This window comes from Elephantulus edwardii, unplaced genomic scaffold (genome assembly GCF_000299155.1).
Source record: "Elephantulus edwardii isolate Elephantulus edwardi_28Jun2011 unplaced genomic scaffold, EleEdw1.0 scaffold00148, whole genome shotgun sequence".
NCBI classification, from domain to species: Eukaryota; Metazoa; Chordata; class Mammalia; order Macroscelidea; family Macroscelididae; genus Elephantulus; species Elephantulus edwardii.
Window position 1 is genome coordinate 7,707,685 of NW_006399898.1, and position 15,184 is coordinate 7,722,868.

At 48.3% G+C, this 15,184-nt stretch overlaps 1 protein-coding gene across 1 annotated transcript in view; it reads right to left on the reverse strand.

Moving 5' to 3' along the window:
- HECTD4 (HECT domain containing E3 ubiquitin protein ligase 4) overlaps positions 1–15,184 on the reverse strand; it is a 133,077-nt gene that overhangs the window by 14,913 nt on the left and 102,980 nt on the right. The window contains exons 53-60 of the mRNA XM_006894679.1: positions 14,863–14,999; positions 12,138–12,298; positions 9,549–9,730; positions 8,053–8,258; positions 7,712–7,842; positions 6,931–7,136; positions 5,275–5,454; positions 15–1,321 (exon numbers count right to left, since the gene is read on the reverse strand). Coding sequence (XP_006894741.1) covers positions 15–1,321; positions 5,275–5,454; positions 6,931–7,136; positions 7,712–7,842; positions 8,053–8,258; positions 9,549–9,730; positions 12,138–12,298; positions 14,863–14,999 — 2,510 coding nt within the window. The remainder of the gene's footprint in view (positions 1–14; positions 1,322–5,274; positions 5,455–6,930; positions 7,137–7,711; positions 7,843–8,052; positions 8,259–9,548; positions 9,731–12,137; positions 12,299–14,862; positions 15,000–15,184) is intronic.

Sequence of the window (15,184 nt, forward strand, 5' to 3'; positions counted from 1 at the left end):
CTGTGAGCCCTTACCTCCACAACTGCGAAGCCTTTGATGGGCCGTGCGGCGAGGGGCTGGTTGTCCAGGGATGTGACCGTGTACATGGAGCCCACGTCAGACACTGAGGCTGTCTCGGCATTGTCCAGGGGTTCCCCGAGGCTGCCCAGGCTCCCGAGGCTGCCCGTGCTGCACAGGGAGATGTCGAGGCTCTCCTGGCTGGACACCACGTGGGGTTCCAGCAGGCCTGGTGGGATGGGCAGCTCGAGACCTGAGGGCAGTGGGTCCACAGACAGGTCACTGACCGTCTGTGAGATGCCCTGGGAGCTGCAGATGGAGGCCTGGCTGGTGGAGGCGGACGTGCTGATGCTCATGGCGGGGGTCAGGCTGCTGGACGTGCTGACCTCCAGGCTATCTGGGCCAGGGAAGCTGAGTGCCTTCTCTTGCTCGCCTTTCCTGTCACCACCCTCTGCCTTGTCCTTCGGCTTCTTGGGGTCTTCTTCCTGCAGTGGGATGTAGATCTCATCTTTGAAGACCCCGCCATGGGCATTGCAGGCCTTCCGGATGGCACCCCTGACAATGCCCTCGTCCAGGTGGGTGGGGATTCCAGAGATGACCAGCAGGCGGCTGTGGGCCGTCGGGCCGACCAGGGCCTGGCAGGCATCTGTGATAGCATCGCTCGTCACACCCAGCCCCTGCGGGTCTTTGTTGGTGAGGTGCCGGAGGATGATGAGCAGGGTGAGGGCCCGGTGAAACCAGAGCATGTCCTCAGGCTTGCCACCCCCGATGCTAAGCAGGGCAGGGTCTGACTCCGCAGTGCGCGGGGCCACACGTTTCCCGGAAGAGGCGGCTTTCTCTCGTTTCATCTTGACCTTCTTCCTTTTGGACAGAAGGCTGGGGCTCTGGGGCGTCTGTCCTGGAGAGGAAGACGACGAGGAGGAGGAGTCACTGAGGTTCGGGGCGGGGGTGGTGGTCACCCCGCTGGCCGTGACACTCATGTTGGTAGGAAGAGTGACTTCAGCGATTGCCAGGCAGCCCTCCATCAGCGCATGGAAGTAGGTGGAGAACCTGCCCTGGTCGGCAGCCACTGCTGGCCCTGCGCTGGTGCAGGTGCCGCCTGAGACCCAGCCCTGGGCCTCCTCATCATAGAGCTTGTGCAGCTCCGACTGCAGGGCCATCAGCATGGCCAGGCAGGGGTTGAGCTGGAGGGCGATGGAGGGGCAGAGGCTGGCAGGATGCTTCCGCTGCTCCAGGGCGTGCACCGTTCGCAGCAGCTCTGCCAGCAGGTGGAATACCTGCTCCTTCACGCAGGCAGCCATGTCTGTGGTCCACAGGAAGTTTCCTGAGGCAAGAAAACAGCGTGAGCATGGTGACCATTCCCTGAGCAGGAGCAGGGTCTGAGTCACCCTTTAAACCATTCCCCTGGCTCAATTCTCAGCCAAATAACAGACAGGCGTAGAAGGTGAATACTAATGACGGATGTATGTGCTTCCTAAAACAACCAACCACACAAGATCAAAAGGGCAGCACAGAGCTCAGTAGGCCGGGAGGGACGGGAGGGAGGAGGAATGGACACGGGAGACAGGGAGAGGCAAGGAGTGCTGCTATAGTTTGGGGGTGTTAGTCAGTGTTACACACCAAGAAGGGCAGGGACTGTTAAATGGAAAACCAGTTTGCTCTAAAAACTTGAGCCCAGATCAAAACATAAAGTTATTCTAAACATTAAAAAGAAAGAAAGATGCTGGAGAACGAGGGGCAATAATCTCTGCCTATATCTGTCAGATCTTATTTAACGGTACACACACACAAAATAATAATAAAAAATTTAAAAAAAAGAAAGGAGAGAAAGAGAGGTAGAAAAAGGTGACCGTTCCATGTTTATTCTGTATCAGAAGCGGCTGCTGGCATTTAACCCTCCCAACCATCCTGTGAGACAGCTCTCCGTTATCCATTCCCATTTCACAGATGAAGAGAGAGAGGCTCAAAGAGCCAAAGGACGGGTCCCAGAGCATGCAGCTCCCAGGGACAGAGCTGAGACTCAGGTACAGTGGGCTGGCTCTGCACCAGAACATCAGCCTGCTCCCACAGAGCAGCTTTATTTCCTGTCTGAAGAGGCTTCTCAGGAGACCAAATCCCAGCGGACTGCTACTGAGTGACCTCTAATTCAGAGACCCTGCAGGACAGAGGGGAGCTGCCTCCTATGGTCTCTGAGGCTGCCTGTCACACTGACTGCCCCATCGTTCTCCTGAGGAGTGGCTGGGGTTTCATGAGCAGCCCCGTTCTTCACTCATCACTGTGTTTTAGGCTGCTTGCTACTGAACAAATCCAAAAGCAAAGAGAATGCTGCTGGGTGAATGCTGGCACCTGGCAGCCTCCCCATTGGGTTTCCAAGGTGTCAACTTTGATGGGAGGCCAGCTCTCATCTGCATCTCTTGGAGAGTCTGGTGGATCTGGACTGCTTTCAGTTACCACCCAACTCCTAATCCACTGCACCACCAGGGCTCCATGTGATCAAGCAAGTTGGTCTAAGTCACTAGAATAGTGTTTCTCAAAGGTGGAAGATTACTATGGGGGAAGAAGGATAAATACACACTCTAATTTGATCAGACAGCAAAGAAACACACTGGAAACAGTTTTTTGGTTTGGTTTTTTTTTTCTTCTTGTTGTGTACCATCAAGTTGGATCCAAGTGGCACAGGAGGAGATTGCCCTTCCTTCTCCCGCACAGCATCTGGTAGATTTGAACCTTGTACCTTCAGGATTGCAGTGCAGCATCTTTCCACTAGACCACCAGAGCTCCCTAAATGGATTATTTTTTTATTTCATTCACTTTTTTCAGTTCTCTTCACTTGCCAGCAGGAAACCCTCACCTGGGGCTGGTACTGTTTTCAACGCCTTTGCCACACTTGCCAAGCTCCATTTTTAACAGAGCACAAGGCAGACTCAAAGTCAGACAAGGTAAACACAGCCTTTAGTTAACATTTTGTAACCGTGGTTCCTTTCTTGATGTTTTTTTCTTTTTTTTCACAGTTATCTTCTTATTTTGGCAAATGTAACACTAGTGATAGAATGTCCCTCCTAAGATTAAACATGAATTTAAATACAGGAAGAAAAGGAGTTGACTGCAATAAAAAATACTGAACAAGTAAGGGCTAAGATGCATGACTTTCTGCATGCAGACATCACAAGTTTGTGAATTTCTGGGAAGAACAAAATGGCACACATTTGTAGCAAGGTCCCCTTTGTAGTAGACATTGCTCTTAAATTCACACGTGTGTGTGTGTGTGTGTGTCCTGTAAAGAGGTGGATAATCTCTCCGTGACTCAAGGGTCCCGGACCTTAAGCCATCTGAGTCCTTGGTTATGAGTGTAATCACAGCGTGTTCTGCCCAGATGGTCTTGTACAGGGTCAAAAATGGACCGAGACTGCAGGGCTGGCCTGGCTAAGTCACTGAGAAACTCCGACAAAGTCCAGTGAGGGGCTAAGCTTGCTGCCCTTTCTGGCAGGGAACAGATTTGTGACTGTCATGGGCCACAGACTCTCAAACAGTCCATCACAGAGGACATCTGCCACTCTTCCACTCATTCAGAGGCCACTGGCCAACTGCTCACACCAGATCCAATATTGTACCCCCCGCTATCAGACATTGGTGGAGAAAGAATTCTCCAGCAAAACCTAACAGGGTGGCCCAGGAACTGATCTTGTTTACCTTGTTCCTCAGGTATGTTTCAGTTTTGGTTATTTTTTAAGTCACAGATATACTTTTAATAACTGTGTAATTCAATAGGGCATCTCCCCCATCGCTCCTAAGATTTCTTCTCTTCTGCTGCTGTGAGCATTTCTGCCTTCTCTGGATCATGACAGAATGCATTCCGTTTTTGGACTTCAAGAACTGAGTGGAACACTTGTCCTTGTCCTTCATCCATACATCCTGTAGAAGCCTCACATTCCTCTAGTATATAAGATGGGCATCATTAAAAGTCAGAATGACAAGCAAGGGTTCATGTCAGGATCCCTCAGCCTCCATGTGACCAGGGGCAAGCTTATTATTATATATTACTGTTATTATAATATATTATCTTCTTATTCTCACAAACAGACCCACCAGGGCCAAAGCCGACTTCAGCTCCAAACACATCCTCAGATGTGCCTGAAAAAACAAGAGTTGCTGGCGACATCTAAGGCAGAGAGAACTCAACACTTGTGAATTCCTGGCTCTTCAACATCTGTTATTTTTGGCCCTCAGGCTGGACTGAGGCCACGGGGGCTGAGTGACAGGATGCACTCTTCACGTCACTAGTCCCCCTCCTCTACCCACTCATTGGGTTTTTTCATTTGTCTGAATTTTGAAGGCATTTGTAACTTTTGGAAAAATGCATTCATAACACACACCGCAATCTCTTTTTCCTCCACTATTTCATTTTTGTGAAACTGTATTTTCAAAAGGTTGAGGGAATTGTACAGCCAACAACTATCATTTCTTACCCAGATTCTCCCAAGATTATATTGCTCTACTACACAGCTTTCCACTTGTCCAGCCATTTGCCTGTCTATCTGTATTTCTTAATGATTTCAGAGAGACTTGCAGGCATAATTCTGTTTTAATCCTTAAACATATTAATAATTAGTATCATTAATTAGAGTTCAATACTGATTTCAAGGGTTTTTTGGTGGTAAATTAATAAGAGGGTGAACCATGCACATTGTAAGTTTGAGATACAAATGGACCCTTTCTGAAAGGATTCAAAGAGCCCTGGTGGCACTATGGTTAAGATGCTGGACTACTAACCAAAATGTCAGTTGTACGAAGCCCAGCTGCTCTGTGGAAGCGACAGGGCAGTGTGCTCCTATAGAGAGTCCCTTCAGTCTTGGAGAACCAATGGGTCAGGAATGCTGTCCTACAGGGCTGCTGGGAGTTGGAATCTAGCTGATGGCAGGGAGTCTGAGTTTGGCTGAACCACTCAAGGGCTACGAGTATCAAATACCTGATTTTGCATCATAGTTCATTCTTTACCCTCGAGGTACAGGAATGGTATCAATCTATTTTTTAAAAGTAAAAATTGAGATACAAGTAATCTTCTTTCATGATCAACTGTTACCTCTCAAAAGAAGAGAAACAGTCTGCAAATCATGGATATGAAGTTCACACCCTACAATGAAATCAGCCCCCAGTCCAGGGTCTAGTCTGCAGCTGCCTGAGCAAATGTGCCCTCTGCCTGTGTCACTCAGTAAACTCTGCAGGCCGTGACAGCCACCCTGGCCCCTTCATTCTGGAAGGTAGGGATGGGAGCCTTACCTAGCAGCTCTACTACGTGCAGGAGGACAGACGTAGGGATACTGTCAGGCTCATCTTCAGACTTCCCTTCACCGTCCTCTGCTCTCCAGGACAGCAGCTGCTCAGCAAAGGCCATGGCCAGTGGGAACTCCAGGGGCAGAGAGTGCAGCACCAGCACAGCTCCAGGAGGTGGAGAAACCCCTAGAAGAAAGAGCTGCCTGAGAAAATGGCCTGGCAGGTGCCTGGACAAAAAAGGGCGGAGACACCTGTCCAGGTGAGAGGAAACGCAAGGCCAATGCTCCAGACGGAGTCATGGGCCAGGTGCAGAGAGGAGGCAGGGCATCGCCTCAACCGCACACAGTGGTGTGACAATGGGATTGGGGGCAATGTGGGGAGGAGGGAAGAATGATCATCCTCAAGTAGGGAGACACTGACCAGCTGTCTGATCTAGACTGGGAACCCAAAGACACAGTGAAAAAAGGGGTTCATCAAGCTATTATTCCAAGTGTGGTAAAGAGAGCTGCAGCTCTTTGGACAGCTGTTATCCCAGAAGCTGTAAGAACATTAAGCTTGGGCCTAGCCAGGAGACCAGCAAGGTGTTCCTAAGACTTAAGGTACTTCCAAGACGATGGCTGTGGATTCTTTATTATCTCCTGCCATTTTCATGCTTTAAGTCTGACCCAAACTGCTAACAAATGAGAGCAAAAACATTGCCAGTCCAGTCCGTCTTGTGCCTTACACTGTCCCCAAACCCACGACAAACATCACGGTCTCTGGAAGATGAGGAGGAACCATGTAGGGTGACTACTGGTGAATGTGAACTAGGATGGGAACCTTGGTTTTTAATAGTGTTTAAAAAACTAAGCCAGCACAGGCCAAGTACTATCCTCCTCTACAGAAGAGGAACCAAGGCCACAGGACAACCAAGATTTTTCAGCAGTAACCAGAATATCGAGACATGTCATCTCATTTCACTCCCGAAAGGGGCAATGTCTGAAGGACTGGCCTGTAGGGAAAGTCAAAGCCCACTGCGGGGGCTGAGAGTTTAAACACACCTTACAACGTCTCTAGCAAACTGTCTTAGTCCTTGGGGGACCAGAGAAGAATAAGGGTGCCTGAGATCATGTCTTCTCTCTCTCTCTGTGTCTACTGAGAAACGGAGTCAGGGGCAATGGTAAAAGGAGCAGGCACCCCAGCACCAGGATCTACAGAGGTGCAGCCCTTGTGTATCCTAGAGCACCAGGGCTTCATAAAAGACTGCGGGGAAAGGAGACAAAGCTGCTTCCCAGCCCATGCACGCTGCTTCCCAATGAGGGAGCAGCCACGCCCTGGGCTGCTGCCCTGAAGAGCCACTGGCCTCACTGAGAAATCAGGAGGCAGCCCGACAATGAGGCTGCTCTGCTCAGCTGACTCTACAGTGATGCATCCTGGATCAGGTCTGTGAACAGAAAGGCAAGCCCCACTAGAGGCCAGCCAGTACTCGCCAGGCCTTCCTCGAGCGAGAAAACAGGTCCTGGCAAGCACTGCTGAGAAAACACGCCATTCCAAGCAGTACTAGTCTTTATAGATAGCAAACCGGACCTAGCCAGGTCCGAGGTGCTCACTACCTTCAGGAAGGAAAGAAGAGCCTGGTCCCACACCATTCTGTCCTCAGCTGAGGGCTCATTGGAGATTTACCCAGTTTGATGTGGACCTTGTCCGTGGAGAGGATCACAGAAGGATACTGATTGGTGGTGGGGGGCGGCGTGAGCCCAGTGTTGGCTGGAGATGCATCCCGCGGGTAGCAGACGGCCTCGATGAGGTTCAGCTGACCGTTACGCTTGACTTTGTGGCCCAGTCCATACACCAGCACGCGTGCCCACGGCGCCTTGTACAGGGAGGAGCTGCACACCAGGGGAGTTAGTCAGGACACACTTGGTGACGAGAAACTGGGAACAGAGCATGGCTACTACATAAGAGTCCCTGTACATCATTCTTCAGAGCGTAACTTCCAAAACTGGTAAATGTGTGCAGAAGCTCAAGTGATTTGCAAACACCACTGCTCTGGGCTCCGTGGAGTGACCTCTAAGTCACAGGAACCCTGGAGGACAGAGTACTGCCCCACAAGGTTTCCAAGGCTGCAAATCCTTACGGGGACAGATTGCCAGATCTTCTCCCTTGTGGAGCAGCTGGAAGGTGCGAACCACTGACCTCTTAGTTAGCAGTCAAGTACTTCACCAGTAGTGCCACAGAGGAGCCATTTAATACCCCTGTGGTTGTTAGATGCTGTCAAGTATGACTCATAGCAGCCCTGTGAACAACAGACCTGAACCCTGTCTTGTCCTGTGCCACCCTCACCATTTAAAACCAAAGTGGACATTAATAAAGAAACCCATCTGAGCATTTTCCTCTTAGTTTCAGCATAATCAGGTTTCCTTCTCTTTCCCCACCCTCCTCCGGTGAGCAGGCGGCCACTTACTCTTTGCGGAATCCAGACTGGCTTTCTTTACAAGATACCACGACAAAAGCTGCCCCGGGGAAATTAACATCCATGTTGACTTTGGACTCAGAAATTGGGAATTCTTCCGAGGGGAACTGCTCCGGAGCTGTCTGCAGAGACATTCAATCAAGAAAGCCATGGGTAAGATGGGTGGGTACTCCTGCATTCTCTCATCTCAGGAACATGGTTGTGACAGAATCAGGACAGAAGAGCACTCCCCGGGATGAGCCAGAAAAGCATCCACAGACAGGACTGGTGTGGCTGGGGACTCGGTATCTCCACAGGGACTTGAGATTGCCTGTGGGTGCCTTGCCGTTTACCTGCAGGAAGGCGCAGACCTGCTTGGTGAGCTCTAGCAGGCTGTCCTCACCCTGATGCAGGGTGCGTGTGATGGCCACGCTGAGCCACTCACGCAGGGTCTGGGAGTTGCCCTGGTAGAAGAGATCTGTGGCCGAGCAGTTCTGGGCATGGATGCGGTGCTGCAGAGACTGTGCCAGGAGGATGGAGCTGGAGCTGATGGTGCCATCTGCGGACAGGGGAGAGCACACCAGTGCACAGGGCCCAGGGCAGCAGTGACACTGGATGCTGGGTAAGGAAATGAGCAGCAGACCCAGAGACAACCAACCTTTGCAGTGGGATACTCCCAGGGCATTCCATCACTAGTTTAGTAGCAAAGCCACTTCCTAAAATAAAACCTTAAGTAGAAGCCTCAAGTTTCTTAAAGAGATAAAAATAGGGCCAACTGCCTAGATTTTGGGGCTCCCAGTGTCTAACTCATTTGACCATTATGGGGCAGCACCAGGCAATATTGGATCAGACTGTGTAGAACAATGTATTGGTTGGATCATCACAGCAAAACTCTTTGTCTAAAAACACTCTAAGCCTCCTGCGGACATATTTCTAAGTCTCGAGGCCAATCGCTGGAGAAGGACATCATGTTTGGAAAGGTAGAGGGTCAGTGTGAAAGAGGAAGAGAGGGACTGGCAGTGACTGTGGCAATGGGCTCAATGTGCCAGAGATGGTGAGGCTGGCTCGGGATAGGGCCAAGTTCAGAGCCACTGTTCATAGGGTCATTAAGAGTCGTGGTCGCCTCGACCATAAAGCAGCAGGAAATTCTCATGGTTAGTTTACTACAGCCACTGTGGTGGCAAAGTGGTGAGAAAGCACGTGTGCAGACACACATAAACACACAGGTACACACACGCGGGCTGAGGCAGCATCGAGCTGATGGATGCATCGAGCCCGAGGCAGCCATCCGCTGGCAGTGTGGCTGATGGGACTGAGTGGCCACCCTCCTGCCCCCATCGTGGATGCTGGGGACCAAGGTTGCAGCTTTAGGGCAGAATGGCAGAGGAAGATCAGAGGGACTCCTCGGTCTTGAGTCGGGCTGAAATCTGATTGGTCACTTGGTGTCCACCAGGAGAGAAAGCACACACTTGGTTTCTACTCTCATGCCAGTGCATGAAAACAGCTCTGCCTGAGGGCTTACTGATCTAATGGGTCGCCTTTGGAAGAGTTTGAACACAGGAAGTTTTCAATGCTGAACAGAATGCTGGTGGTAAGAGCACAGTGATGATATTTCACAAACAATATGCCACTTTCCTTGAAGTACAATTAGCTTGGGAAGCTTGACAAATGCTCCACAGACTGTCAAAGTGACTAACACACTGATCACCTGACACGGCGTGGCATGGCTAAGGTGATCCAGGCTGTCCATGGGTGCACAGCCTCCTCACGTGGGTGGAGGTGAACCCTGTCTCAGGTGTGTTCCATTCAGGGTTGATTCCTACAGTGTCTACAGCAAGACCAAGCTTACCTGGGAGGGGAGGAGCAAGAAGCTGATTGGACAGCAACTGAAGGTGCTCCAAGGTGATATCCCGGATGGCAGGAATGTGGAAGAGGCGGGTGAACAAGTGAGGCAGCTTGGGGGCAAAGATGTTGAGCAAGGCCATGCGGCAGTAGAGCCTCGCCAGTGCGGCCTCACATCGCAGCAGCTCTCTGCAACAGAAGAAGAGAAGGGAAGGCACCTTTCCAGGGGAGACGCCGGGTACGAGGGAGGCACGCAGTGCAGGTGTGGCTCCCATGGGTGAGGGCCACATCGCAGGCTTCTCTTCCAGCCTCACGTTCTGGACCCCAAGTGAGACACATGGGTTTTTTAAAGCTACATTTAGTTCTGTTTTGTCCCCTTCTCAAAAATCCCTCTGGAAAGAGAATAAAAGTAGTACACTGATGTTCAGAGCAGAATTGCTCACCATCACAAAGGTTAGGGCTAGGGCAAAAGCTCAGAAACATGATCTACGGAATAAAGGCCTGACGCAAGAGACCGTATACTGCAGGATTCCATTTATATGTAATGTCCGCAAATCCATAGCGACAGAAGAAAGTCTGGAGGCTTTGGGGCAGTGTAAAGAGGGGGTGAGTGGAAGACGAGCACTGCTGAAGGAGGGGGTAGCTGGGGGACACAGAAGACACGTCACTGAGGGCTCCGAGCAGGCTAACCGTCTGTGTTCTAGCTCAAGGACACTTCTGGGAATGTCTGACTCGGAGAAGTGAAGTGATCTGATGGCGATGGTTAACAGATCACTCTGGCTGTGGTGAGGAGAACAGCTCTGAGGGGAGAAAGGAGCGGCTGGGCATGGAGAGGAGACACATGGAGAGTGAGTGGGGACTGATCGGGAGGAGTGAGGGCTGGAGAACTCGTGTCCCCTGATCACAATAAGGGGACGGTGAGAGTGTGAGGACGCAGTGTGAGGCAAAACCCCACCTTTCCGCTTCCTGTGCTACATTTAAGGTGCTTATTAAACGATCCTTTCCTCTACTATGTGAGGACTGAGTCTGGATTAACCTGTCTCTGGCTCCACTCTCCGGTACCTCACAAAAGCACTGTCATTGACATGTGACCCCAGAAGCCAGATACATCTGGACTGAGGGTGCTGAGGAGGAAGAACATTCTTGGTGGGTGACCCTAGCTTCAAGGCTTCCCAGAATGCAGTGATTCTGGTGACTGGCAAGTCTCCTGCTAGGGTCCCCAGAAGCTGTGCCTGTGGGGTTGCTACTGGATGAAGTGGCTCCTGTTTGAGATCTGTAGCTGTTCAGCTACCATGTGAACCCTTCCCTGTGACAGCTCTCTCATGCCTGAGCTGCAACTTGGGAAGAAGGTCAGAGACCAGCTCCCGAAAATGTGTGGACAGTGGAGATGACCACATGGTGCTGCCCCCGGGCTGTTCCAATCTGGGCAATGTGACTGTCTAACTGACCATAAGATCACTGAAATGGTGCCATGCAATAGCCAAAGGGAATGCCAATGAGGTGGCTAGACATAGGCATCTAAAGCTCCAGCGAGAAGTCAAAGCTAGAGAAAGAATCAAGTTAATAAACATCTCAAAATTGATAACCTAATGGGAGATTATGGTGACTGATGGCTGGCAGCATAAAAGATAGGGAGCTGTGGTGGCTTACTGGTAAGGAGTTGTGCTGCCAACCCAAAGGCAAGTGGTTCAAATCCACCATTTGCTCTGTGGGAGAAAAATGTAAAATTTCCTCCCATGCCATTTACAGTTTCTGAAAACCCACTGGAGAGTCAGCTATCAGGTGGCTCCAACTCAACACTGCACAACAACAGCATGAAATCCAGTTTATGAAAACATCTCAGCTGGGAACACTCTTTGTTGTTCTATTTTTCCTCTGAATTGCTGCAGGGATTTGTAACAAATCAAGGAAGTAATTCCTAAGGGAATGAGTCCAGGTACAGGGGAAGGAATTTTGCCAAGTTATAAGCAATGGAGTGAGGGCAGTGGGGAGGCAGGTGCCTTTAGCACTTCCGCTTCTCTAGAGAACTCTGGACGGTGAAAGTTTGCAAATTTCTGTTGTCATCAAGCAGACATTAAGAATACTCAATTAGCCAGCAATATGAGCTAACTCACACCATACCTGGACATCCTAGCTCTTCTCCCATCTTTTATGCTTTATGGGTTTCCCACACCCTGCAACTGCCAGTCACTCTTTGTCTCCACACTTAATAGGACTGCCTGTACCATACCCACTGCCACAGTCATTTCCAACTCACAGTGATCCTCCAGGACAGAACACAGCAGGATTGCTGAGGCCATCTTTCTCCTCTACTGTGGATAGTGGATTCAAACAGTCAGTCTTGTGGTCAGTAGCCCAACACTCAATGCACGGTGCCACCAGGGCTCCGACTGTGGCACAAGCCGGAGGACACTGGGCACCCTAACTGTCCTTCTCATCCTCTCCCACTTCACTGTTACCACGGTGAGCTGCCTTTCTCCCTCAGCTCTCGGCTTGAACGCTAAGCCTCCTATCTTCATGGCAAGACTAATGGTTTGGGTGGTAAAATGCAACTGGTAGATTGCTGTGGCCCATTAATAAGAAGGTTCACTTTTACCTGTGGATTTGAAGGTTGGTATTGTCCAATGTGACGAGGCCATTGGTGGCAGTCCTACGGTAGCCTGCAGGGGGCCTTTCCAACATATCGATAGGGTACCAGTATCGGACTAGCACTCCTTCACTGCGGAGGTATGTTTCCACCTGCACTAATTCATTTACCTATGACAATAAAAGGGAAGAGCTTTTCATTAATTTAAATTTTTTAAAATTCATTTTTATTATCTTTTTGTGTATACCGTCACATCAGATCTGACTGGTACTGGAGATTGAACCTCTTTCTCCAGCAGAGCATCTGGTGGATTTGAACCGCACACCTCTGGGATTGCAGTGCAGTTTCTTGCCACTAGAGCTCCCTGGGAAGAGCTTTTTGTTTTTACAGCAATGATTGTTTGCCAAGTTAAAAAAAAATTACACACACACAGAATTTATATGTAAAATATACACCTTTTTTAAACTTCAGGCTTTTGTGTTTATTATTTGTTATCTCACTGACATTACACAATAAATTAGCTGGAAAGGAATTTACAAATTCTGAAACATAAAAAAGCTAAGTTTAAACTATATACTTAAAACGCCACAATATAAATGAAGGAAATAGAATGAAAATGAAAGTGCACAAAACACAATGTACATGGACGAAACACAATGTATATGAATGATAAAAAATATTAATTAACAAACCCCTATATACTTATCTGAATAAAGAAAAAAGTAACATTAAGAGGCATGGAGGTATAAATAAATCCTTACATATAAGTGCATCAGTTAAAAAAGTCATTTCAGTTGGAATAGAAAAATGAATGTCTACAAGCAGAAACTTAGAGAAATGAAAGTATACAAGTTCTAACACATCTGCTTAGTACTGAAAGTGGGCTAGTTTAGCTGTTAAAATACATATAAGAGGACTCTGGATTCATTCAGAACTAAGAAATTGAAAGAGAATAGTTGCTACATTGCAGCACACATTGTTGCCAAGTAAAACGTAATGTTATTTTATGTCAGTATTTTTTTTTTATTTTTAAGCAGGAAACCTGTCTGATAATGCTACTTTATTGCACAGGAGTGCATGCATACACATTCTGGATTCAAATGTCAATGTTATTTTTACCTAGCTATTAATGTTTTGTTTGCTTCTGTGGTTTTTTCCCTTTTATATTGGTTTGCATACAAAATTTGTATACATTGTGTTTCACACTTTCCTTCATTCACATTGTGTTTTATTCCATCAGCAGAGGGGTGAGGAGATGGTCTATAAAATAAATCACCACTGAACTATGCCCACCATTACCTCATCTTTTCAGGTCCCTGCCAAATCTTACTCATTTCCTTTACCCCCTCCCTCCACCTATCAAATTATGCGACCCTGTGATTTCTCCCCTGCCCCTCTCAAAAAAAGCAGATTTTAAAGCACAGTGGTACCTAACCTCATCCATATCTGTACTTTTAAATAGAGACCAAAGTTCAGATCTCTTTGTATGTAGTGACAGGTTTCAACAAAGATTATTTAGTCTAATCTGTGCATGATTTACCAGCTTTCCTTGCATGAAAAATTATTCAAGCACTAGGATGAGTCTGCAATCCCAGGCTCATCATTTCATTGTTTACAAAAGGATCCTTTTTCCCCCCAAGAAACCTTTTGCTTTATTCCATTCCTCTCTGCTTTTTCCCCACCTTACACTCCTTAAAGCCTTGCATAGACCTTTAACCTTTAAGTGGGCTCTGCAAGAGGGGGAAGAAAACTATGACTCTAGTTTAACACATCTGTTTTAAAAGATAAGGAAATTAAGATTCAGGGAACCAATGAGGCAATGTCATAAAAATCATGGAAAAATGACTCTGAATGTGTCTTAACATAAAGGAATCATGACAATGACGGATTATCTACTCATTAAGGACAAACCTTGGACTGCCAAGAAAATGAGTGAGTCTGTCTTGGAGAGGCTGAAACTAAGTTTCTCCTTGGAGGCTAGGATTCTGAAGCTCAGTCTCATATACTTTAGGCACATGGCCAGGAGGGACTGATCCTTGGAGAAGGACATAATGCTCTGAAGGGTGGAGGGACAGCACAGGAGAGGAAGACCTCCGTAGGTGTGTCAGTCAATGAGACTGGCTCAAGACAGAGGAGGTTTCAGAGCTGCTGTACACAGGGTCACTATGAGTCCCAGGTGACTTAACGGCATACAACAACAACAACAACAAGGACAAACACTAAGTCAGTTCCAATTTATAACAACCCTATAGGACACAGGAGAGCTGCCCCAAAGGGTTTCCAAGTCTGTAGGGTTTGACAGGTTGGTAGGTTTGAATTGCTGACTTTTTAAGTAGCATCCAAAGGCTGCTGAATCACTGACTGGCCTACCAGGTTCCTTTATGAAGGACAACAGGAGGGGTTATTTCCTCCTGGAGCTTGGTGGACACTATGCAAAAACACAGCTTGAAAATGGCTGTGGCCAATATCGCACAGTATACGGTGGTGTAGTCTGAAGGACCTGTTGGCATCAAGCGCTCCGAGCCTACTATCTATCACAGGTCTTGACCTTTGCCTGTGGGAACACCAATTATCAGTCAGTTGGCCTGGCAGCATTTTCACTTGGCTTCTTCTTCCCTAACTTGAAGGGCAACCTTTATGTGCCAACGTTTTTTTTTTTTTGTTTGTTTGTTTTTTATGGTATGGTCAGTCTGGGTATGAAAGTTTCAACAGACGTGAAAAGTTATTAACTCACTGAATCAACATCTAAGACAACTCCATGAAGCCCGAAGGTTTTCAGCATCCCTCGGATGGCAAATTTCGGCAGAGCGGTTCCAACTGTACTGCTGGCTACGTTATTGCTGTCTGGAGAGCGGGTCACTACCGTGAGACCTGTGGAGAGCCGAACAAGTTATTTTTTTGGAGCAAGTACCATTACCATCTTGGGATGTGCTATTCCAGGGTCTAGAATAGCTCTTACAGCATCTAACACCAAATATAAACCTCTGTTTAGTTATAATCAGAATGGGATAGGGCTCATTGCTAATACAATAAAATGTTCTACAGACACAATTCAG